This window comes from Apus apus, chromosome 1 (assembly GCF_020740795.1).
Source record: "Apus apus isolate bApuApu2 chromosome 1, bApuApu2.pri.cur, whole genome shotgun sequence".
Classification (NCBI taxonomy): domain Eukaryota; kingdom Metazoa; phylum Chordata; class Aves; order Apodiformes; family Apodidae; genus Apus; species Apus apus.
The window spans coordinates 138,255,702-138,281,232 of record NC_067282.1 but is presented as its reverse complement, the minus strand read 5'-3'; the positions used below and the strand labels follow the sequence as shown (position 1 = coordinate 138,281,232).

The window sequence follows — 25,531 nt, the reverse complement described above, 5'->3', positions numbered from 1 at the left end:
TCTCCCTCATTCCTTTTAAAGCACTTGGCCCTGGATAGACTGCTACATCTGCCTCTGCAACATGACCTGTTGTGTTTTTGCTTTCCATTTGCTAGCATTAGCCTTGCTGTTTCCCCACATGCTACAAGTTGAGTACAATGGACACACAGATGGGGAGATCTTCAAAATCAGTGTTGTGGCACAAGCAGTGTACATGCCTGTCATGTTCATGCCTGATTTAAGATCTGCAATAATTCCACTTCTGTTCTTAAACCAGATGTCATTTTTTTCAGTGTTGTCTCCTTAGAAATGGGAATTTGGAACTATCACCTGAGACAATATTTGCACCTTCTGTTTATAAACCTCTCGGTTCATATATTTCCATTTATTGCTGGAAAAGTGGGGAGGAAGCAGAACACCAGGCTGTTCACTGTGGGATTTTTTATTTCTCTTTCAAGTCAGCTAGAGTATCCTTCCTTCCACCTCCTGCTCACTTCTCCCAAGATCTTTGAACTTGAAGGGCTACTTAAATTTCTCTGCTTATTTTCATACTGACAAATAAAAGCTGAGCTGCCAAAAATGTATTCTTTCAACCTTTGGGCTTTCTTACACTTGGGACTTGTGCTGAAATAGCAAGTGGAGGTCCCCCAGGGAATAACTCGGCTCTTTAAAGCTACTGGAAGCTGAAACAGGTGTATGGGCTTGCCCCTGTAAGCTATCCTGATAAGAAGAGAGAAAAATTATACATGCTTGGAACAGACAGGTATCTTGACAGTCCTCTGCTAATAGTTTAAGGATTTGTCATTTGTTTCAAGGAAAACAATTTTGTTGGTTTATTCTTCTTTCTTCTCCCCTTCCCCCACTCTCCCAGTTTTGCTTTTAAAGAAAATATCAGTGTGGGAGGAAAAATTCCAAACAGTAGCATGAAAAATAAAAGGCAACTGCTAAAATAAATACAGATTGCTAAGTCTTATCTCCATGCTGAACCTACACATCTTGTTCTTCTGTCTGCTGTAACCACATGTTAACTCCTCACTAGCTGCATTTGTCACTAAACTCTTCCTTTTCGTTTTTCCATGCACAAATCATGCCACATCTTGTCAAATATAAACAAGACAAATGCTACATGAAGTACATCTTGCCGAAAAGAGACACATTATTTTCCATGGCCTGGAAAAAAACAACAGTGACATTTTAATGCTAGAATCTGAAAAGTCTCTTGTTGTACCCATTCATTACAGTGTCAGTCCAAGTAACATCACTATGAATGTAGCAATTCTAACCATCCTGAAGAATGGCCATTCTGAAATATGACTTTATGAAAAAAATAATAAAATGCACTTACTGCCCACCTTTGATTCAGAATCCTAAGAGTCCATTTCAGAATCCACATTTTTATTGCCTTGCACAATACTTGAATCTGGGGATTTGGTTTATTGTTTTAATTCTCTGCAGCTGAATATAACTACCTGTTATATATGTTCACTAGAGCAGTACATAAAAATAAAAGTTATATTGCAGTACATAAGCTGGATTACTCTTTTAAACAGGATGACGAAATATGATCATCCCTTTCACTCCCTGTTGGTTTCTGGGAGAAGTTAACTCTGTGTTGGGCTTTTCAGTGTCAGTATCCATGATGCTGCCATCTGAGAGAGACACACACAACATCTCAGCCTTGGGGAAGCCCACAGTAGGTCAGATGCTTGGGGTCCTCCCTTTGGCAAGGGCTAATTTCATTCGGACTACACAATGGACAGTGAAAATGTGCTCCTGCATATGTTTCACAGATGGGCTGTTCTGTTAAAGTGTTTGCAGCTGCTAATATATATCTTGAGACATTGGAGATAAGCAAGAATGCAAATCTATGGCCAATGTAGCACATCACTCTTTGGAAGTGTGTTGAATGAAAGGGGCTGAGTAGGTACCAGTGCAGCATACCTGAGCCAGTTGTAAGAGGCACCATTATCTTCCCAGCATCTGTGTAGAAAGCATTCCCTGGGATCCTTGCCCACGACCAAAGAGGAAAGGATCCCTTTTATTAGTGACTCAGATATACAAATTAGAAGCCTACCAGCAATCTGCTTGGAGAGGAACAATTAAAGGAACAGAGCACAACATATGACAGTTCCTAAAATATTTTTAATTTCTTTCAGAATGAGCTTGTACTCAGCTTCTTCCTGAATTGGTGCAAAAATACTGTGACAGAAGGTTCATCATCTGTGGCTTTGGGTATGTGGATTAACAATCCTAACTGTTTTCTAAGAACTTATTTAATAATATTAAATATAATAATGCAAAGGTGAGGCTAAGGTGCTGAGGTGGCTTTTTTCTGAAGATACAAAGATACCATTAATTCCGGGTTACTCAAGGTCTCTGAAAATGTGTTAGTACTGTGACCTGTAGTTTTCTTTTACTTTGACATATTCTCCTCAGTGTTTCTTCATTTGTTTTTGAATAAATGTACCTTTTTTGCAAAGTAAACGTTTATTTGCACAAACTATGGTGGGTTTTTTGTTTTACAAAACAAAATCTTTAGAGAAGAATCTGGAGGAACGGATCTGAGTCATGACAAAGCACAATGTGTACTTGGACAAGCGGACAAAATTAGGGATGACTTCTAAAGTAATTTTCACAATGAGTGGAGCAGGTAAATAACAGAACATTATGTTAATGCTTAGGCATACATTATTAATGATAGTGGTAATTAACTTCATACTAAATGAGATTCTACGTTGTTCCCTTAGCCTATCTAAATACTTAACCCTTTTCCTTCTCCTGTCCAGCTCCTAATTTTATCTAATCTCCCACATTACAGTATTAAAAGCCAAAGCATAAACCATAAAATGTAAGCCATGAATGTTTATTGTCTTCCACTGCACTAGTCCTGCACTGAAAATAATATTTCATAGTTGGTTTTTAGGCAAAATTAAATCTCGTAAAGAAGCCTGCAGCTGCACTCTGCACCACAACAGTTCAGCTGGTTGTTATGCATTCCAAGTGACAGGACAGTTTCCAAGATCACTAGTTATCCACATTACAGAAAGGAGTGCATATTTAGTTTGCATGTCCATTAAGTTAATTTAATCTCTCTGCAGACAGAGGCTTCATTATCTCTTTTGCTGGGACCATTTTTTTTTAATCCATCAGAAGAAGATAAATCCCATTCTGGCTTCTCAGCTTTTGGAAGATTCCCCCTGTGTAGAGTTTATTTGATTAGGTCGTGCCATTATCATATTAAATCCATTATGACTATTGGAAATTACTGATGGTTGCTCTAACTTTTACAAAGGAATGAGGAGGTAATGCAAAGATGTCTTAGGTGTTAGGAATATAAAAGGCTAAATCTGGTCACAGGAAATCCAAACCAGAATTCTAATGTAACATTTAGTCTGGGTCCATGGGCTGCTTCTCTCTGTGGAGTCTTTAACAAAAGGTGCAGACATGTGACAGTGAGCTGAGGAATAAAGAAGTTAAAGTCCCTCATCTTTAGAAGAATGTTGGCATTTCAGTAATAGTTAGGTGCCTAATTATTACAGAGAATCTGAGTGTAAAACTCTTATGCAAAATCATGAACTAAGTCTGTAATGAAGGTAAGAAATAAATTACAGTCTCATAATTCCTACAGTAGTGTGGTGTCCCGAGCCAATACAGTTTGAAGGATAAATTCTTTATTTTTGTGGTCAATTATATCAAAATCAGAAAAAAGCTTAAAGAAAGAGAGGTAAGAATGCGTTTCCTGGGTGTCTGATGAAAGCTATGTGATTGGTAACCCAATCTGCTGGGTCCCTATACAGTTAGTGGAGGTGAAGGTCACAACCTGTTCAGGGGAGATTAATGTGTCTCTGTCCTCAAGCACTATGGTTACAGAGGGATTTTTTTTTCCTGCTCAGGAACTCTGCCTTTTAAAGTTTGGACACTACAGACTCAGGGTGAAACCTTTGTTTAACACAGCAGAATTTTTTTTTTAAATCTAACCAAAAAACCCACATCCTTTTCACCTAGCAGCTTCATTGCTATCACTTATTGATAGAATATCAGTAGCACTCAAGGTTCAAATCAGGCCTCAGTGAGTTCTGACTCTGGAAAAATAGAATAATGGGCTGAGTTTCTCTGGGTAGAGCACCACTTATGGTGAGAGAGGAAGCTCATGCACCTGCCAACAGCAGTGAACTGTGGAGCAGGTGAGTTTAGCTGTAAATGGGCTTGCGCAGCTGTCAGAGGAAGACCAGCCACCCAGGTGCTAATTACATACCTGAAAAATTATTTTCATATGGGTTAGTCTACGCTTCACCCCTTGCTGTTGGGGATGGGCTGTGGCCGTACCCCAGCTAGCCTACTTCCATCTGTGCTGCATGGCATTCTGTACCTTACTATCATCCATCCTGGGAGAAGATATAAGCCCAGCTGAGGCAGGAGTTAGCTGGTTATGCCTAGCTGCCAAGTAGCAAACAAGGAATTGCTGGGAAGACCATGGTGGCCCCAGAGGCTCTTGTTTGCTGAGGGATCTCTGAAGCACTCTTGATTTGAAGGTAAGCTCTGTAGTAGTGCCATAGTCAATCCAGGGCAGGAATTAAGTTCACTGAGCCTGCAGGAAAGGGGCAATTCCCGTGAAAGAATACATCCTTCTCCCCATACACAGCTTTCGTTGCTTTGTGAGCTTTTAAGGGCCTTAATTTTTTGCCTGTTTTGAAGAATAACTCAGATTTAATATGGCCTGCAGCTTTCTGTGAAGCTGGTGATTTGTCTCTCAGCCTTTACACAAGTAAATCACCAATCTCTTAGTTAGGATCAATATAAAATAAAATTAATGCCCAATAGAAGCATGTTATGAATTTTGATCAAGACAGCATCTTTCTCTTACACTGTTTTAATTTACAAATGTTGTAGGTAATTACACTTACTAAACTAAAATAAAAATTAAAATTTATGAATTGGTACTGTGCCCCTAGCAATGAAGAGATTAAAAATCAGTGCTAAATTTACTTTGACATGAATACTGATCCAGAGCTCCCAGTGGGGTGAATTCTGAATTGTACTGAATATTGTCAGCATTTCATTATACCAAGCTCACTACAAGGCAGTGAGAGCAGATATCCGGAATGATTTCACAGACAGCCTTTTATAAAGAAACTTTTAAAAAGGAAGAAAGAAAATTAAAAAAAATAATTTTTTTAACACTCTGGATTCTTTTTTCTTCTCTTGAGTTTATATCTTGCAAAAATATTAAATTAAAATATATTTCAGACTGTTTTACTGAAGTTATGAAATGACAAAATCTTTGTTACTAGTAATAACAGTGCACAAACCGGATCGAATTCTGGCATGTTTATTTAGTTCACCACTCATTTCAAGGGCTGGTCTCTATTTAGTGTAGTAGAAAAACTGTCTCTGTGTCCTTCTAAAGGAAGACCCAAGCTTTCCTAAAAGAAAATCGGATGAAACACCTCTCCATGCAGAATCACAGACTTCATGAACAGTCCCTCAGGACAGTTGACTGTTCTGCTCATGTTACATAGTATCTTGATCTCCTGCAGTTGCTCCTTCTTGATGTAGGGTTTTTGTCAGGAATTGTTTTTTCTACTTTAGTTGCATTTAAGCTGTTTTCCTGGCCATAAGCACCTCTTCTTGGCTTTTGGGATGAAAACAGTGAGATAGCCAGTTAATGTATTTACAGCTGAGTATCTGAAGCTAGGTACATCGGAGGATCATACACAAAATCTGTAGCTAAAGCAGGCAGCTGGTTGGCTTGGGATATTCAACTCTGGCCCTGGAAGACCAAGCAGGTTCCAGTACCCTTTGGTGCCAGGTGTTAAAACAGGCTGTCACAAATAAGAATGGTCTAAGATAAATCCAAGGGCCCAGAATAAAGAATACTTTGCTAACAGTAGGCCTGTGACAGTTAATGAGCACTTTCATGTTGCTTTGCAGTCTATGTGTGAAATGCAAGGTATTCTTCAATTAGAGTTTCCTCATTGATTTTGTCAGTCTTCTGTGTAACATCTTCCTTGCAGTTTCTATTTCTCATGCATTGCGCACAGCGTAATGCAGAGCTTGTTTTTAAGTGCTGCTTATGGAAACATTGCACAAGTTATAGAACAGAGAGCTGGTAGATCTCCAACAAGCTAGAAAAGACCATCTAGATAAAGAAAATAACTGCATACCTGACTACTCTGAAGATCATTCCACCTTTAGTAGAAATTTGAACAGTAACTGCTTTAATTTTGTCATTCAGAAAGAAGAAAGGACCCACAGTTTTCTAGTGTTTGGTTCCTGGATAAAAGAGATTATAAACAGGAGTGATGTTTGAGTTTTTCTGCAGTAGTGTTTGGTGGCTGACTGCCACTGCAGAGTGCTGGGACACACAAACACAAGTCATCTAAAAAAACACTCCCAGCACCATTCTTTGTGCGGGCAGCCAAACTCCAGGGTTTTTGTTTGATCTGTGACAGCTTTTGCATTGACACCAGGGAGTGAAGAATCAATCCCTTGGAGGGAGCTCTTCCTTCAGCTGAAGCCAGTGGACCTTTGTCCTGTATCTACAACAGAGCAGCACTTGGTCTTTGCCTATAATAGAGTGTGAGCATGACAGTTCCTAGAAGTGCAGGGCCTGAGCTCAAGTCCATCTGCCCAAGCTGGATAAACTAGAAGTAATTACTGTATGTGTATTTTATTATCATTTGAAGCTAAAATCACCTGGACTTCAAAGAGACTATGATTTACCCCTGAATGTGAGAAAACCTAAAATATAACACCTGAGATTAGCTAACAGTAACAGTCTTTTATGGTAAAATATAAGTGGTAGAAGTTTCTCCTGCTTTCATCAGCTTCCCTGCACTCTTATTATTTTCCTTTACCTTCCTTTTATTTATTTATTTATTTATTTATTTTTACCTTTTTGCCACTAGTGCTCAGTTTATTACATAGCAAGAGCAAATATTTTAGTAACAGCTGTGACCATAGTGTCTGTTTCAGACTTCATTTTACATACTCCATTAGAAATGTGTTTTCCCCTCCCATGTTTTTCATTATTTTCAGCTTGGTTAGAAACTTATTTACTTTTTTTTTTTTTTTTTTTTATAAATTAAAATGCCAACTCCCATAGAGAAATTCCTTTACTCGATATAAGCACTCGCATTACAAAACTGAAGTAATGCAGACAAAAGCCCTGTTAGCACTGGTATGAGAAAAAAGGCACAGTGTTCAGCTGAATTCTAGTGATGTTATTTAGCCTCTGAATTCTGTTACTCTTGCTGAACCACTCAGGATGACCTACTGCACTTGAAAAAATTAAAAGAGCTTCAGAAGTAAATTGTGCCCTCATGTTAAAACACAATTCCCCTTCTGTTGCACTGTCTTTAGTGCTGTAGGATTCTACCTTCCCTGCTGCAACTTAAAGGAAAAAGACCTCATGACTTTAAAAATATATCGTAAAATGGCTTTGCTTGGTGAGGGAAAGAATCAATTTTTGTGAGCTTTTTGTTACTCTGGAAAAAACTCAGCATTGCCTGGCTAATGGAGTTTTCATCCTCTATTCCTCCCTGTCCTTATTTGCATAAAAGAAATTAAATAAGGTATAGTCTGGCTAAGTGATTTGTCAAAGTTCATAAAAGAGAATGACAAATGGAGAATCTTCCTAGTCCCAGCTTAGTGATTTCTTCATAAGTTGTCAATTCTTCAGGAGTCTGTTTCAGGCCTTTCTCTAATTAGGCTGTGATAAAAAATGTGTTTCTGTAGTCTCTAAAGGCAAGAAATTGGAGTTGGATTTCTATTCTAAAATTCCAGTCCAAATATCAGAAAATGAGAAGTGTTGATATCCAGGCTGCCTGGAAAAATTGGATTATAGCACTTGTATGTACACACAGTGTTATTTTTAATTTGTTTGAATTTCTTTCCTTAGGATAAATGACAATTGCACTAGCTCTCTGGCTGTCAGTAGTACATGACACCACTGTAATTCTATCTGCTTAGTGGTTATTTTAGCCTCTGTTCACTCCAGAGGCTACACACTTGGTTTCTTCAGAAAAATACAACCAACATGGCTTATTCATTATAACTTCCCCTCGTTTGCTTCCTCTGCTGAATAACAGAGTAAAGGCTGAGGAGGAGGGAGTTTGATTTCTTGCTCTTACAACCTTGGCTGTGACAGCTCTGGTACACAAGTGGAAAAGAGAGAGCAAGAGCATGACAAAAAGTGCACAGGTGTCTGCTGAGTCTGAAAGGAAGATGTGGGAATCCTGCCTGCTATTTCGGATTAATAGTCCTGATACTCTCTAAAAAGCCTCCTCTTGCTACTGCATAACCTTTGCACATGATGGTAGCTCTTCATTCTTACCATTCTTTCTCATTCAAATAATTAATTATGACTATATTGTTTTGTCTCATGTCATTATCTCACCCTGCAGTAAACTTAAGGCTGGCATATTGGTGGCAGATCCCAAGGCACTTGCAGGGCAGCAGGAATTTTTCTGTCTGAGATCTGAAGATCAGCTACATCTTTAACAGGGAGGTGGGCAGAACAGAGCCCAGCTCATGAGAGGTCCCTATTCTGTCATAGGTTGGCAGGGCAGAAGAGTTCTTCTTTTTTCAAGTATACTGAATATGTCCTACTGGTTGGAAGACAGCTTTGGTCTAATTAAATGAAGCCCTGATTGCATGAGTAAAACCAGGCTAGTTCACACAGGTAGTGTCTAGACTGTTTGTGATGATGACCACATGGGTAGAACCCTGGGTCTCAGGCCAAGTGAAGCAAAATGGCTCATATCGACCTGGCTCAGGCTTAACACTGCAGAATAAGAAGGTCAGATAGATATCAAGGAGATGTTATTGTGTTCACCATTGCCTGTGGTAAAAGCCATCTGTATCTTCTCCTCTGTCTATGTGGGGCAGGTAAACCACATTCCTTACCCAGCTTCAAGGACACACCTTTTTGGCAGCAAAGATAGCTGGCTGAATGCCTCCAGCAGAAAGAAGGAACAAGATATGCTTAGTCATTTCTTCCACAGTATGAGACTGCTCCTTCTCGCTTGGAAGCTGAAAAATGCTTTTTTCAGTGGGAACAGATTCAAACTCTGTAAATGTATTTTAGCAGAAAAATCTTTTAAAGCCGTGGGTTGCATGAAAACCAGCCTGGAACAGGAAAAACAGAGAATGAGACAGGGAGAATTTATATATGATAGATATAGATGTTGTTTCTGTAACATTTGCTTTGGAACTGGTCTTGAAACTTGCTCTTTTTTTTCTTTTGTCTTTTTATTTCTGTGGGGAACTAATAAAAAAGAAAATAGTGTTTTCAACCACACAGAAGACTTGCAACAATACTAACTAGTGTCATCAATGATTGCAGAAAAAAACCCAAAAAACAAACCCAAACCACTCCAATTACTTGTTGCTCAAGCATAATTTTCCCACTGAAATTCAGATTAATGGCAATTAGAAAATGAAGAATCTTACTGTCAGTGTATAAAAATTGAGCACTGCATGTCAGACCAGTTCCTTCCATCACACTCCTTATCCCTGTTTTCTAATTTAATCTAATTTAAGCACACAATATATTATTTTTGTATTTTATTTCATGTAGATTGCAGAGTTTTACAGACATACTTCTGCTGAACTTTTAACTAAAAAAGTCAATTATCTGACCTTTTTTAGGTCCTCAATCAACTGATCGTAAGCCTGGAGTACAATTAATCATATCCTATGAGAACACCCGCCTGACAATAATGTTAAAACACATGAAGAACATTGTGAGTATTTTTATCATAATCTATAACTCATAAGTCCTTGCATTTGCAGAGTACTGTGAAAACATTAATCCTCAAACACCCTTTCCTGGATAACTAATTTTAACTCAAAATAATGACAATGCTGTTCTGTCATCATTTAAGACTTGCTTTCTTCCTTCCAGCTCGCTTAATACGGTTACATGCATGGGCAGATACAGACACTGGGCTTCCTTAATAGCTGGTAACAGCCTTTTTCAGGTGGATTGAGAGCTGCTTGAGTGACAGAGCTCACAGGTTTGTGAGCAATGGTGCAGAGCTGAGATGGAGGCCTGTTTCCCAGGGGTCAGTGCTGGGACCAGTCTTGATCAACAGATTTGTCAGTGACCTGGATGAGGGGATAGAGTGTATCCTCAGCAAGTTCACTGATGATACAAAACTGGAATGGGTGGCTGACACTGCAGAGGGCTGTGCTGCCATCCAGCATGACCTGGACAGGCTGGAGAGTTGGGCACAGAGGAACCTAATGAGTTTCAACAAGGGCAAATGTAAGGTGCTACACCTGGGGATGAACTACCCCACCCATGCATCAGTATAGGTTAGGGATTGACCTGCTGGAAGCAGCCATGAGGAGAAGGATTTTGGAGTCCTGGTAGACAGTAAGTTAACCAAGAAGGCCAATGATATCCTGGGATGCGTTGGGAAGACTGTTGCCAGTAGGTTGAGGGAGGTCAGCCTCCCCCTCTGTTCTGCTCTAGAGAGGCCACATCTGGAACACTGTGTCAAATTCTGGGCTCCCCAGTTCAAAAGAGATGGGGAACTACTGGAGAGAGACTAGCAGAGGGCAGCAGAGATGACTGGGGGGCTGGAGCATCTCTCTTGTGAGGAAAGGTTGAGAGACCTGAGACTGTTTAGCCTGGAGAGAAGATGACTGGGAGGAGACCTTACCAATGCCTGTAAATATCTGAAGGGTGGGTGCAGGGAGGGTGGACCCAGACTCTTTACAGTAGTGCCCAGTGACAGAACAAGGGGCAATGGGCACAAGGTGGAACATAGGAAGTTCCATCTAAATACAAGGAAAAACTTCTTTATGATGAGGGTGACAGCGCACTGGAACAGGCTGCCCAGAGACACTGTGAAGTCTCCTTCTCTGGAGATATTCAGAACCTGCCTGGATGTAGTCCCGTGTAATGTGCTCTAGGCAATCCTGCTTTAGCAGAGGGGTTGGACTTAATGATCTCTAAAGGTCCCTTCCAATCCTGACAATTCTGTGATTCTGTATAGAAGATCAATTCTGATGACCACTTTGGCCCTTTCAGCTGGTGTATTTTGATACCAGTCAGACATAAGACATCAGGTGGCCCAGAAGGCCAATGGCATCCTGGCTTGTATCAGTAATACAGTGGCCAGCAGGAGCAGGGATGTAATTCTCCCCCTGTACTGTTGAAACCTCACCTCAAGTACTGTGTGCAGTTCTGGGCTCCTCACTTCAAGAAGAATATTGAGGTGCTGGAGCAGGTCCAGAGGAGAGCAACAAGGCTGGTGAAGGGACTAGAGGGAAAGTCTTATGAGGAGAGGCTGAGGGAGCTGGGGTTGTTTAGCCTGGAGAAGAGGAGGCTCAGAGGGGGCCTTATCACTCTCTACAGCTACCTGAAGGGACATTGTAGTCAGGTGGGGGCTGGGCTCTTCTCCCAGGTAACTAGTGACAAGAGGAGGGGTTGTGGCCTGAAGCTATGTCAGGGGATGTTTAGGTTGGATATTAGGAAGTACTTCCTCATGGAGTGGGGGATTAGACATTGGAATGGACTGCCCAGGGAAGTGGTGGAGTCACAATCCCTAGAGGTGTTTAAGGAAAGACTGGATGTGACACTTAGTGCCATGGTCTAGCTGATGTGGTGATGTTACATCATAGGTTGGACTTGATGATCTCGGAAGTCTTTTCCAGCCTCAATAATTCTGTTATTCTGTGATCATGCAGCAGCATGACTATTTATAGGATGTCAGCTTGGTGTAATCGATTGATTATCCATACATTGCTTTCAAGTCTGGCATGACTGGTCGATGAAGAGGGAAGAGCTCAGCAGTGGTGTGTTTTGAGAAGCAATGTCATTTGGTGGGGTGATGCTCAGCTTTGCAACATGGTGTCTGTGATGAGGCTAAGGGTAAATGCTGTGCGTTCCTGGAGCTGCACTATGAGAGGGAGAAGCTGGCAGCTCTCTCGCAACACTAGACATGTGAAATTGGCTGATGAAGGGGTTCTTGAGAGATCTACCTGGTGTCATATGTGGTCTCTCAGCTGAAGAAACATGTCTACTGTTGCATAATGAGTTGGGTCACCGAGATGTGGTCAATTCCCAGTTGCTCAAATCTCAAGTAATGGCTGTGGCAAAGAGACCCTTCACTATCTTTGTTTAGTTAGGGGACTAGAACATTTATTAACTGTTGAGGGTTCTCATTGCCACCTGATGTCATACACTGATGTCACCTTCATTCCAAACTGAATTGCAGTCTCTTTCCCTAAATGGGACAAGACCAAGGAGGTTATGTGAGCACCAGTCAGTAATCAAATGTGACTGAATGTTTAATTATGTCTCTATGAGACAGAGGACCCTTATGTAGCTCCAGCTATTCTCTTTTGGCTGCTCTGGTTTCTGATTTGCAATTCAAGCATGTTCATTTTGGTCTATAAAATCCAGTATGTCTCTGTCCTGAGAGACTTGTCTTGTGTTTCCTGTATGCCACCTTGACAGGTGAGATCAGCCTTGGCTGACAGGTCCAGTTTATACAAACTTTACCTTCAGGGTACAGTACAAGATCCTTCTGTTGTGTTTTTTAAAACTAAGTGACTTTGATAAACTTCCGTTAAAGTTCTAGTAGGTGGGAGGGGTGTATATATAAGTGGTTGCCTTGTTTCCATCATTTTAAGCATATAGGCTTCAAACTGTGTTCTTTGACTTAAAAAGTTCCATCCATTTAATTAAATGAAAATAAATTGCAGCATAGATGGCTGTGTATAGCAAACATAAAATCCAGGGTTCAGTTCACTTCACTGTGGAGAGGAAAGAATACAACTTCAGGTTATTGACTAGCTTTTGAAAGTAAGTAATTTAAATCCATTTTAGTGAGTTTGCAGAGAAGTGGTAGGAATCCAATTCAGTAAGACTAGAAATGATTCATGACTTGAGAATAAGGTCATTGTTTCAGCAGCCTAGCTTAGCCAATCATGTTTTAAATCCTGGGCTTCTGATTCCTTCCTTCCATCCAGCCGTTCATCCATTGTCATGTGTTCTGAAATATGAAATAGTCGTGCTGCAGGGTACTGTGATACTAGCCTGCCTTCAGACTACTAACCTATAACAGAAAGATTCTATATCCCGTTAGTAATCTTCTCAGCTTTTCAGTCTTACAGATCAGTCTCTCTGACATGCTCTCTTTTCTTTTTCCTTTCCTTTTTTTTTTTTTTTTTTTTTTTTAAAGGATTTTAAACATATGCCAAGATCATATCTTATTCAAGACATATTAAAGCTATTTCAGGTATATTCAGTCTTTTACAGTCTCACTAATTACATTTTAGTGGTTCATCTGTGCAGAGATTATTTTGCTATCTTGTTTTATTTCATAGTTTATAGTAAATAATTTTTGTGCTGCTCTTCTTAATTTATCTCTTTATAGAGATTTTATGATGTATTCAGATGTGAAGATAATTGCAGTGGTCCAAATTAATCGCAAATATAGCTTTATAGAACTGACAAAAATCGTGATAGAGACTTTTAATCCATGTCAATTTTATTTAGCATTTGTGTAGGTTTACCTCTTGGGGTTTAAATAGGAGATCTAGATCCTGCTGTGCAAATCCTACATTACTATACAATGCACAAGAGAGTCCCTGAGGAGCTGATGTTGTTTATAGCCCCTGTCAAGCATCACATAGGTTCTTTAAAGGAGGAAGTCAAAAGACTGCAGAGCTGTAGCTTTGGACAACTTTTTCTTGAAGCTAACCCCATGCCTGGGAGATGTCATAGATAGAAACTGTGATAACACTGGAGACAGCCCTCCTCTGGGGCAGACCTGCCAGAGGACTGTCTAATGTGGGTGCACGTGTGGGCTCCACAGTGCAGGCACTTTTGATCCGATGCATCCATTTACGCCAGATTTGCTGCAGGTGTACAAGTCAGTCATACCTAAATCTGCTTCAGAAAGTCTTGTCCCTTACCACTGTCACATTTCAGTCATGTTACGAAAGCCAGTCCTGCTTGAAGAAAACTCTGTCAAAAATTCTTCAAAGACTAACAGTGGAGAACAGTCTTATAGATTTTGTGGCAGGAAAGGACCGTTAATCTAATCTAACCACCTCTAAAGCATAAGCTATATCTTTTTCACTGAGAAAATACTTGCATTTAGACCAGCAATGCAGCCAAAGAAACTGAACAGAAAGAGGTTAAGACTGGTTGCAAATGTTTCTCTACAGTTTAAGACTGTGGATCCACAATGAAGATTTCTGCCACTTATATATTTATAAGATACTAACATGGTTTCAGTCTCAAGGTTTTCCTCAGCAATTCATAGTTTTGTTGGAATACTGAGATTCTGTAAGTCTGGTAATTCATGTCAGACTTGCTGCTTCTACTTATACTTTGAATGATATCACCATTACTGCTGAGGAAAACAAACAAAACCAAACAACCTTAAGTCAAATTTTTAAACAAAGAAAAGCCATTATGCTAATAAAATGCGATTTTCCAGATGTGTATATTACGTAATTTTGTCAGCCTCTTGGAGCATTACTTGCTCCACTCAAATGCAGACAGTGCAACACTGGGCACTTTAAGGATAGGTAGTACAGGCAATATTGCCTTAATACAACAAAGCTGGGCTAGAAGGAAACCTGTGTGTAGAGTTGAAAACTGCAGAGGTTATATGGAGGAACCAGGAGAGTTTGCCTGTGGAGTCATGGAGGATGTGGCAGCTGGAGGGGATAAGGCAGGGCAGGCTGCTTCTACAAACACAGTAGCAAAGTACCTGGCAAAGTGCACTAAGTGGTCTTAGGAGGAAAATTCAGGAGCCCTGGGGGCAGCATGTGAAAGAACTTGTTAGCTAAGAACAAAAACAGTCCAGTTGTGGCAGCACCAAGAAAAGCAGCAACAGGCAAGAACAGGACAACAGAGGGAGTGCTAGGAAGAAAGCCGGAGGGTCTACCTTAAAAACTAGGCTCCTAGATCTGCATAGAAGCTGTGGAGGTGAATTTGTGAAGACTTAAATACACGTAGATTTGAACTTGGTCTTCTCAAGACCTGTTCTGTCCCTCTGTATCAATCAATGAGGAGAATGTGGGATATCAATACCATACCAGATCTTATGTACCACAGACTACGGGAAGCTTAGTACCGCACAGCCAGAAGCAGCCAGGCTACCCTGTGCTGCACTGCTGGGCTTGCTCCTCTGCTGAAAAAGACACTGAAGGCAAAAGAAATAGCCTTTTCTGAAGTTCAGAAAAGGTTGGCTAATATGTTTCTTTTCCTGCTTCACACAGAATGAGAAGGGAACAGTGGTTCAGCACTGGCTCAGAAGGAAGTCTTCTTTGTTGGCTGACTTCACTTCCATGACTTCAGGCATGCCCTGTTCTTCTAGATAAGCAGCTAAACTTTCAATCCTCCCTGCTAAACATTTTTACCCATTACTTCTTGTGGACAGGATAACTCCTTGGGGCTAGTGGGGAGGAGAAACAAAGCCAACTAATCCTGAATCTCATGCCAATAAATGTAAAATGTTACTAGAATTCAGGAAAGTGTGTGTGGGTGATGAATTCAGAACTAATTTTACAGGAGGAATATTTGCTGGAAGAAAAATAAACTCCTACAGTACTTTCCAGAACTACTTCCTTTTATAAAAGCTCTGAAGCTGTCATGTACCACTCTCAGTGATTAATGACTCTGGGATAGCTGGTATGTGGGTGACGAATTAGTAATCAGCTTTAGGCTTCCACAGACATCCAGCCTCTTCCACTTCATGTCCTACACCATCTGAGTACAAATTGCTTCCAAAAACATCTGTGAGATGTGATGCCTTAAGTGCTTTGGGAAGAAAGATGAGAGACAAGCTTTCCTTAAACCACAGGGATGAAATAGATTTCTAATCCTGCAGGTGCAGGGCTATAGGGAAGTTCCCACATGCAGTACAGGTAGATGCTCTGCTGCCTTTGCTGGGCTTTGTCTCTAGATTGAGGTGGGTAAGGGGTGAGGATTTTTGTTCAGTCCTAGTTGGTTCCCATTGTTTTTCTCACAGGCCCACTAACTTTTACACTTTATGAATATCATTATATAGATTTAAATGGAAAATATATTACCTGCCAGCAATGCACTTCCTGCCAACTAAATAAAAAGCCACATTATCTTCTCAGAATATTATTGATGTATCCTGCAGTCTTTACTGGGGCCCATGGATCAGCCAACAGGGATTGGGAAGGAGTTGCATAGGCAGGTCAAGCCTGATCAGTCATCTAGGGATGGAAAACAAGGGGAAAAAAATCTCTTTGAGCTAAACAAAAGTCATTCAGAAAGTATCAGTGACAGAATGAAATCAGCAGCTTGGCTGATGGAGGGAGGTAACACATTCTGATGGAGTTCTTCCTAGACTGGCATAGTAAAACAGAATAAAAAGCCATGGAAAGAAAGTTCTTGTACTAGCTCTAGCTTATAAAGAATTTGGATTTTAATTTTATATTAATAGAAAGTGCTTTTACTTTAACAATTAATGGAAATTAGATTAGATAGACTGTGTTCTCTTTTGGACTGAAAATTAGCCAACACTTAGAAACAAAGGGTACTACTGCTCAGCAGTAGTTTAAATTGGGAAGAGATAAGGTCTGTTCTGTGGCATAGGGATTACTGTTGGATTCTGACATATTTATTATGAAAGATGTTTGACAAATATGTTTTACAGGAATGTATGTTATTATTTCTTGTTAAACCTTTTAATCTGTTACAGTTGCAGTGCTGCCTCAGCTCTAAACTCTAACTGCTAATTTTTAAATAAGTAATTTGCTACATAGCTGATATGTGTTGAATAAGGAAAAAAAAAACAAACAAGCAAAACAAAGCACAGCACAAGCAATGAGTTCTGTTTAATATGAGTGATCTGGGAGATGAAGGAGAACATAAATTGAATGTGCCACTGGTTGTAAATGAAGATAACATTAAAAATAATACTGAAAACAGAGCAAGATCAAGAGAATATAAGTAATTTCCAGAATTGTACAACCAGCTTGGATGGTGAAAAGTATTTCCTCTGGGAGGTAAAGCTCTATATCCCACAGCAATATGAAGATAAAACAAGCAAATGGTGAGATATGAGGTTGCTATGAGAGATGCCAATGAGAAAGGCCAGATCCTGATGTCATGGTGCAGAAAGAAAGTAGTTCATCTTTATGATCATCTTCATGATTTGATAGTAAAGTATTTCTCTCAGGACATTTTTTTAATTTTATTTTTTAACTAGAATACAAGTTCAAAGACCAGTTCTCAGAAGGCTTACCTGGGAGTGATTGATTTTTTAGGAGTTATTTGTCGTTACTGAAATTTAACTTAGTTAAGAACAAACTACCAAGGGCACAAGTCAATTTTGCAAATATTTAAGGGAGAAGACAGCAAGGTTCAAGAGGAATTATTTAGGACATTGAGCAAGAGCATAAGTAGAAGTAATGAGAGGTAATTAAGGAGCAGAAATTGCATGCATCGTGTAGTGAAATTCTTTCTTACAAAGGGAGATAAAAAGCTGTAGAAGAGTCTAAAAAGTGGAGGGAGATCTGTATGGTTTGAGAAATGAAAAATAGTCTGAAACAGGTGCATACAGACTTTTAAAACTCATTAAAATTGAGAATGAAAATACTGCAGAATGGAGACACAGATAACAGTGCCAATATTTCTTTATGCATTTTTATATTCACTTACTATCTGTGCCTTGGCAAGGAGAGAAAAAAAAAAAATATGTACATGACAAAGAGATAGAAACAGCACAACAGTATTTGCTTGTGTTTCTCTTCTGAAAGGCTAATTTTCCTTCATGCCCTGTAAGAGGCAGCAATGATGTTAATCTAGAGTGATTTCAAAAGAAAAGCAAAATGGGTATTTGTATTAAGTATTTGTTCTCCCCTGTGCTTTGTTCAAGAGAGAAGAAACTCTGGGATCTATGTTTCTTAGGGTCCAAACTAAGTCTTATCTCAGCCACTGTCATAGATTCTGAAACTAAATATTAATCTGAAAATTCAATGTTCCAATCACAACAATAATACAAGGTTGAGAACAATGGAATTTAGCTTGTTTACAGACTTTGTGATAATTCTGGAATAAAAACATTAGAGACTTTTTAGTTAAATCTGCTCTCTGCATTCTACACCCTGCACCACTATTGCTTGTCCATAAAATAATTGTACATCATGACTGAACATTGATTTCTCCCATCTGTGCAAAAAAAAAAAAGTTTAAGTGACTTTAAAGGCCAAAACCATCCTGGCCTGCATCAAGAATAGTGTGAGCAGCAGGACCAGGGAGGTGATCCTGCCCCTCTACTCAATCTTGATGAGGCCGCACCTCACGCACTGTGTGTAGTTTTGGGCACCACAGTGTAAGAAGGACATTGAGGTGCTGGAGAGGGTGCAGAGAAGGGCAACTAGGCTCATTAGGGGTCTGGAGATCAGGTCTTATGAGGGGAGACTGAGGGAGCTGGGGCTGTTCAGCCTGGAGAAGAGGAGGCTGAGGGGAGAGCTCATTGCTCTCTACAACTACCTGAAAGGAGGTTGTAGTGAGGTGGGTGTTGGCCTCTTCTCCCCAGTGACCAGTGATAGGGCAAGAGGAAACGGGTTCAAGTTGTGCCAGGGCAGGTTCAGATTGGATATTAGGAAAATCTCTTCACAGAAAGAGTGGTGAGGCATTGGAACAGCCTGTCCAGAGAGGTGGTGGAGGCACTGTCCCTGGAGGTGTTCAAAAAGCAGGTAAACATGGTGCTTTGGGGGATGGTTTTAGTGGTTACAGAGGTGTAGGGCTGATGGTTGGTCTTTAAGGTCTTTTTCAACCTTAGTGATTCTATGATTATATTACTTAAAAGGTGGCAATAGAGCACGTTGTTCAGGAATCTGAAACATAGCTTGTTAACTCCTTCATTTTTGGGAGAAAAGTTCTATGTAATTCTCAGATCTTTTTCTGGGAGGTGTGCTTAATACATTTGCACTTCTGGTTATAGTCACCTTCTTTTATATTATTTTTGCAGCCTGGAGCACCCAGTAGTGCAGTCCTAAGCACTAATGAAGTATTAGAGGGGTGTCCAGAGCCCAGGAGTTTGATTTAAGCTTTGAGTGAGCTGGGTAGGGACTGAAGCCATTCTAAGACATCTCTTTCTTTGTTGTTAATTCAGAAACAGTAGTAGTTGTACACAAAGCTGTGTCATTACTTGCTGGAGCTAAATTCTAGTCCTCTTTGTCTGCTACTGTTGATGGTCAGTAAAAGGCAAGAGCCCTTTACCTGCCATTTTTAGCCACATGGTTGTACGGAGTCTTCCCCATTTCATTTGAGGTTGTGTCTGTCCTTATATACAGCTCTCCCTGAATCATTAAGAAAGGAAATTATTATTTTTAAACAGGGTGTCAGAGCTACATCTCTGGACATCAATGTGAATTTAACCAAGCCAAGTCAGAAGATGTCCAGAATATGATGAATTTAATCTCCTTTTGTTCTCCCTCGTTGACAGCATTAGAGTGATCTGCTTACTGGGAACCTACATACCTACCACATGTGTGCCAGGAAAAGTCAACATGCAGCACACCATGTTGAATTAATAGCTAGACTGCATAAGTCCTTGCTACTCTATTAAAAACCAGTAAACCTGCACTTTCCTTTTTTTACCCAACATATTCCACTTGGGAAAGAAAGGGCTGGAATAAGCTACAGTGACAAAAGGACCATTCTACCTTGAATTAACAGCACCAGCATGAGGCCCTAGTTACCCGTTTGGTGCCCTGATAAACTGGGTGCAGAACAAGTGGGTTTTGAGGATGTGGAAGGTATTGGACTGCACAAAGTGCTTAAGCTGTATTTGGAAATTCGTACAAATAACTTGGATAGAGCACCTCTGCATTTTTTTTATAATAAATGAACTAACCATCTGGAGCCTTGTTCCATCAACACTACCTGATTTCTGAAAGGTAGAAAATTCCTGCTCAAAACAATGCTTTCCAGAACCTCCTTGAAACAAAAGATTTGTTGTTGTGAAACAACATATCTTTTTATTTCTCTGCATTTAAGTGCCTTTTTTGCTGCTTTGCCATTGACCTCTCTGTCAGTGACCTCTGCCAGAGTGTCTCTTCTCTGTTTATGTGCTGAGCTGGATGCATGCATGAGAAAGGGAAGAAGTTAGGAATAGGAATGAAGCTGCTCAGAAAATATAATAAAACTTCCCTTGCAGAGAAGCAGTTGAATGTTTTCAATTTTTAGGTTTAAAAAAGCAGTTGTTTTGGAAAAAATACCTAATTTGTGCAATCACTTTTGGCTGGTTGCTTGTCTTTTTTGTCTTGCCAATAGGAGACAGTGCAGGGTGCCCTGTAGCAATATAGTGGATTATCTTCTTTTGTAATTATTATTTAATTACTGCAAATGTGATTTTAGTTTTAATTTTCTCTGAAGTAGTTAAAAAATATCTTGTGACAGGAAAGCTAAAAGCTTAGTAGTGGAGTAGAATAGGGGTGTTCTGTGCTTTGGGATATGCAGAGCTCAAAGGGAAAACAAGAGCCTTCAGTCCCACGTTAGGATTTGTGAAGTAACAACACAGCCGTCTGTTCACACAGCAATCCCGTTTGTCCTGAAGGTTTATGTATCTTACGAATTTGTTTTTGAAGGAGCCTTTTGCTTTGTAATATTATTGTCCTAGTGCTGATTATTTTCTCAGTTCTTTAAATTTAAAAAGTAGCCCCCAGGCTGTTATCATTTTCTAAGGCAGAGGTTGTGTTTGTTGATTAAGCGGAAGGTTACAAAGACTGGGCTTAGCCTTTCCCAGCCAACCTAGACAGAGATTCAGGGAAAGTGAGAGACAAGGCAGCAGCAGTGATGGCTCTTCTGAGTTTCTGACTAGTTTTAATTTAGTCAAGAGGCAGCTAGCAATTTATACAGGTTACTGGGGTGCAAGGCTGATTTCTTCTGTGGATTTTTTTCTAATCTCCCTTTTTTGGATAATAATCAAATCTACCTTATATATACACTTAATGTATAAAATTTTGCTTTGTATCTGCGAAGGTATTTTCCAACCATTTGCTATAGTGATGTGGTTTTTTAAAATTCAAAGGTATCTCAAGATTAAACATTAAGGAATGTTTTGTAGTCCTTTCTTCATTAGGCAGAAGATAAATTCTCACGGCAGTGAAGCAGTGATTTTTTTTATTTTTATTTTTTTTTTAATTTAGGGGCAGTAGATGAAATGGCAACCTTTCTAAAGCCTGGATTTATTGTAAAATTTTTTTGCATTGAAGAAGGGGAAGAAAGGAACTGAGATTTGAAAATGTCCAGGAAATTAATTTGGGGGAAGAAGGAAGTTATTTATAAAGGAGGAAAGGTGGCATTATTTAATACAAGTTACCTGTGATCATTTTTTTGTCAAGATGGCTGAAAATGAAAAATGGGAAAAAGAGAAGAGCAGCTGGAACTATCAAATGTTCAGGAGTCATCAGTCTGTTTCACTGTAGGACAAAAGGTTGAAATATATCTACATGTTTAACACTAAGAGAAAGTGATAACATTATTTAAATTTGAGGCAATAATCACCTAAAAAAATAAAAATCTGATGTCTCTTTGGAAGAGGTGAGTCTCAAAAAGCTTTGCAATAAATTATCCCTAAAGTGCATTTTTTTAAAATCATAAAACATTCCTTAAAATTAACATGAGTAAGGCCCAATATTCATATCGGCTGCTGAAGTGCATAGTTTATATGACAAATTTTGAAGTAGGTAGGTTTTTATAATGTTAACAAAGAATCCTTCTTTAAGGAGAGTTGTGGATGGTTAGTAGTGATCAAGGGAGAAAAGTCATTAGGATAATGTAATTCTTGTGGCAAAATTAATTGAATTTCATTTGCTGTTTCCCAGCTACAGCTAGTATATTTAAAATTAAATTACACAGGACATAACCTATCTCTGTGGGTTTCTGTAAGTACATATCAATATGGGTTTTTGGTTACATAAAATGAAATTGGAGTGGAAAATGGAACACAGCCATAACAGATACATGTCTGTATTAGTTTTTCAGTATTGAACTACAGATGTGGAAAAAAGTAAATCCAGAGTATTATTTTCTCTCCCTCATTCTCTCTCATTCTTATTTTCATCATCTTCTGCCTGACTTTGGAAGAAAATAACACTTAAAAATAAACTGCTTTTTGTAACATATATACAAGCAGTTGTAACTGAGTTCCTTAAAAACATCAGTCATTATCGAAGTCAAGCAGGCAGGTCATTCTTTGGGAAAACTGTCCAGTCGTGCCTGGTTTGTGTTTGAAGAGAACACAGGGAGTCAGCTTCTAAATTCAACCCATTTTTTTTAATTGGCAGATTAAAATCACTGGGTTTTGTTTTGGTTTTTGTCTATAGGCATAGCAAAGAAAGCTGTGGCATTTCTTGGTTTTATATCTTTACAGCCTGACAAAATTTTATAGCTTCAACTTATTCACAGGAATACACAATCAAAGACTTAAGATAGTAATTTAATTTGAGAGTAACTTCTCTTAAAGGAAGTAAATTTCCTTTAATTTTGGGTTCATGAAATGACTGCAGAATGAAATCTAAATAGAATTCAATCTAAAACTTAGAGGTTTTTTTTCTGTTTGCTTGATCACAAGTACATTCAATCTATAAAAATTTTGCAGAGTAAAGTACAAAATGACATTTCCTAGGTACCACTTCATTTTCCTTCTGGCCTGAATCATGGGCAGAAATCAGTTATTTTTGAGCCATTAAGAACAACAAAAGGGTGTTTTACTGGATATCAGAATTACCCAGAAGCCTGCTAGAAACCTTACTCTGTGTTTGTAATGGACCCCCCAGACAGATAGTCTTTGGTGCAAATAAGACTAGCATTTAGGTCAGATATTCTTCATTTTTACATCAGTCTAGAAATGTGGCAATGCAGTCTGAATTAGAAGTGAAAGGATAATCCTGTGTGGTTGCTCACTAAATGTGACACTGTGATATGACAGAAGTCATAGTCTTGAGAAAGAAAAATAAAATCTGATATTTTCTCCATTCACCTTTATTCAAACAAATGCTCAAATAATACTTTGAAAGCCTGAGAAAGGACTAGTTTTCCTGAAAGCTGGGTATTTTTGACAGTAGTCTTCAAATTTCACTTTATATTATAAGAGATGTTTCTGCCAGGTTAACCCTGTTCTTGTTTTTGCACTGTGATTGTCAAACTGCCAAGTTTGTCAATCTTCTTTGTCCCTGCTAGGGAGGGTCTAGCAAAGCAGAGCTCCTTCCATGACCATTGTAAGTCTTGTCTCAAGAAATCCTTCTGTGAAGATGGCTCTTCACAAGAAAAGATTCAACTATTGTGCCAATCAAAAGAGAAGCCAGCACAAACTCCTCATACAAGCTGCCCGTACTCTGCTTTTATAAAGCCTTGGCTGATGTATACCTGCTCTTAATCTGTAGTTTTGAATTATTTGCATATAGGGGGACAGAATTTTTTTTTTTTAACAGTTAGAGACCCTTGTTAGATGTATTGTGTCGTATCAGGAGTCAGGAGAGGGCAGTTGAGAAGCAGAAGGTGTGATCTGGCTTGAAGAATGCTCTGCTGAAGCTTTTTGGTTGTTTTATGGCCTAACAGTGCAACTGCAGATGGAGAATTGGGAAGAGTGCAGACTTTGGAGTGACCTGTTTGCCTTTCCTCAGCAAGGGAAGATTAAGTGGGAAACTGTTACCTTTCAAGCCAGGTGGGGAGGGGGAATCCAAAGAAAAAAAAAAGAACAACAAACAGAAACAAAACCAAACCAAACAACCCAACAACTCAACCAGAACTAAGATCTCTAGTTGAAATTCAGGTGGCTGCGGTTTGAAGGACTTTTGTAACAATCTGTCTCTGATTGCTACTATTTGTGAAAAGTGGCTTTGGTTTAGTTCTGAAAGTTCCCAGAGCAACTGCTCTGCCTTGAGTTTTCTTCTCTGAATTGCTGAAATATTATTTTCTTTTATTTTCTTTCTTGATCCTCTCCTCCCACTTACCTCTTCCAACATGTATTAAGCAAAAAGATAGTGAGGAAGTAGTTTTTTGTCCAGTTTTCATGTGGCCACAGCAGTACTGCAATTTGCCTTCCTGAGGTTTTGGGAGGAGAAGACTGATGGAGGAAGGCTAATTGGCTGAAGACTAGATAATGTGCCAGCATTGCTAGCACATTACAAGGATCAACCCAAAGGCAAAGTGATGATTTTGACTTTTTTTTTCGATTCATTGCATGCACTTCTGGATACCCTGGTTCTGTTAAAGAATCACAGGGCGACCAGCTTGGATTCTTTCTCTGGCAGGTGAATGTCAGACTGAGCCTGTTTCACATGCAAATGGCGCTGCCTTGATCTGTCCCTTTGTTGTCCTGAAGTGTGGAGTAGGGCACAACAAAAGCAACTACACCCTGTCCTGTCTGGGCACCTCAAAGGCAAGCGGAACTGGAAGGATGCAGCTGTCCTCTCTGTTACCTTTGCAACCAGTTACCTACCATCTGGTCTCCCCAGCCCAGCGCCCTTTGCAGCTGCTGCTGACTTCAGCTTTCAAAATTAGCTCTGACATGGTCCCTGGTTAGGCAATACACTGCTGGGATGATTTATAAAGCTTGACATTTTACAGGGCTGTCTCTGTACTGTATTTCTATGCTTGTAGCGTAGATGGTTGTGCTGGGCCTCAGTAGTTTAGCTGAGAAGGTCTTCAAGAATGACCTCTCCAGTTTGGCTATTTTTAAACCAAATTCCTTTGTTTTGTTTTGTTTTGTTTGAAATAACTGAAATCTGTTGACCTTTAAGTTACCATGATGTTTATCTATTCTTTGAGAACAGCTTGATTACAGTTAGGATCCTAGTTGCTTGGACTGGTATTTAAGGCTACATTTCTTTCTCTTTCCTGATTTTTAAGAGACTGTTCCGTTTACTGCTACTTGTAATCCTTGATTGCACTTTTAGTGTAGTCCTAGATCAATAGAGGTGGGCTTTCAAATGGACAGTGTAAATTATAAGTCCTGCCTTAATTATATCATATGGTTCTATGTCCTAGGAAAATACCTGTTAGTTTCATTGCCATTTAATGGCATTCTTACTTGCCTGTTGAATCCCATCTATCTAGATCCCATATATATTTAAATCAGATGTACTTTGGGGAGCTTAGCAATAGTGACATTAATCGTTTACATAGTGCTGATAGTATTGTAGTGCATCTTTTGTGGCTGTATCTGTTAATGATAGCAACACTAAGCACTGCAGTTAACCACATAATTTGACTTGAAGGATCACTTCCAATAACAAAAACCAGATTTGTTGTGCAAGAACTGGTTGCTCACACACATAAGCACTGTTTTTCTTCCCATCAGAAAAGGTATTTACTGCTAGGACACCAGCAGTTTCTCCTGTCACAAGGACATACTGTTGGTAATGCCAATAGTAGGCCCCATATTTCTACACACATACTCTGAATAATCCAAACCTGAGAAATTACTTTATTCTGAGCCAAGTAAAATTACAATGGGAAATATAAATGCAACTGCCATGTACTGCTCTGGGCTCATCTGTTCCAAACATTTTAAGAGCTCTTCTTTTTGCC

At 39.4% G+C, this 25,531-nt stretch overlaps 1 protein-coding gene across 1 annotated transcript in view; it reads left to right on the top strand.

Annotated features, from left to right (window-relative positions):
- Positions 1-25,531, top strand: part of PIK3C2G (phosphatidylinositol-4-phosphate 3-kinase catalytic subunit type 2 gamma) — a 201,110-nt gene that overhangs the window by 168,181 nt on the left and 7,398 nt on the right. The window contains 2 exon segments of the mRNA XM_051642625.1: positions 2,136-2,211; positions 9,631-9,725. Coding sequence (XP_051498585.1) covers positions 2,136-2,211; positions 9,631-9,725 — 171 coding nt within the window.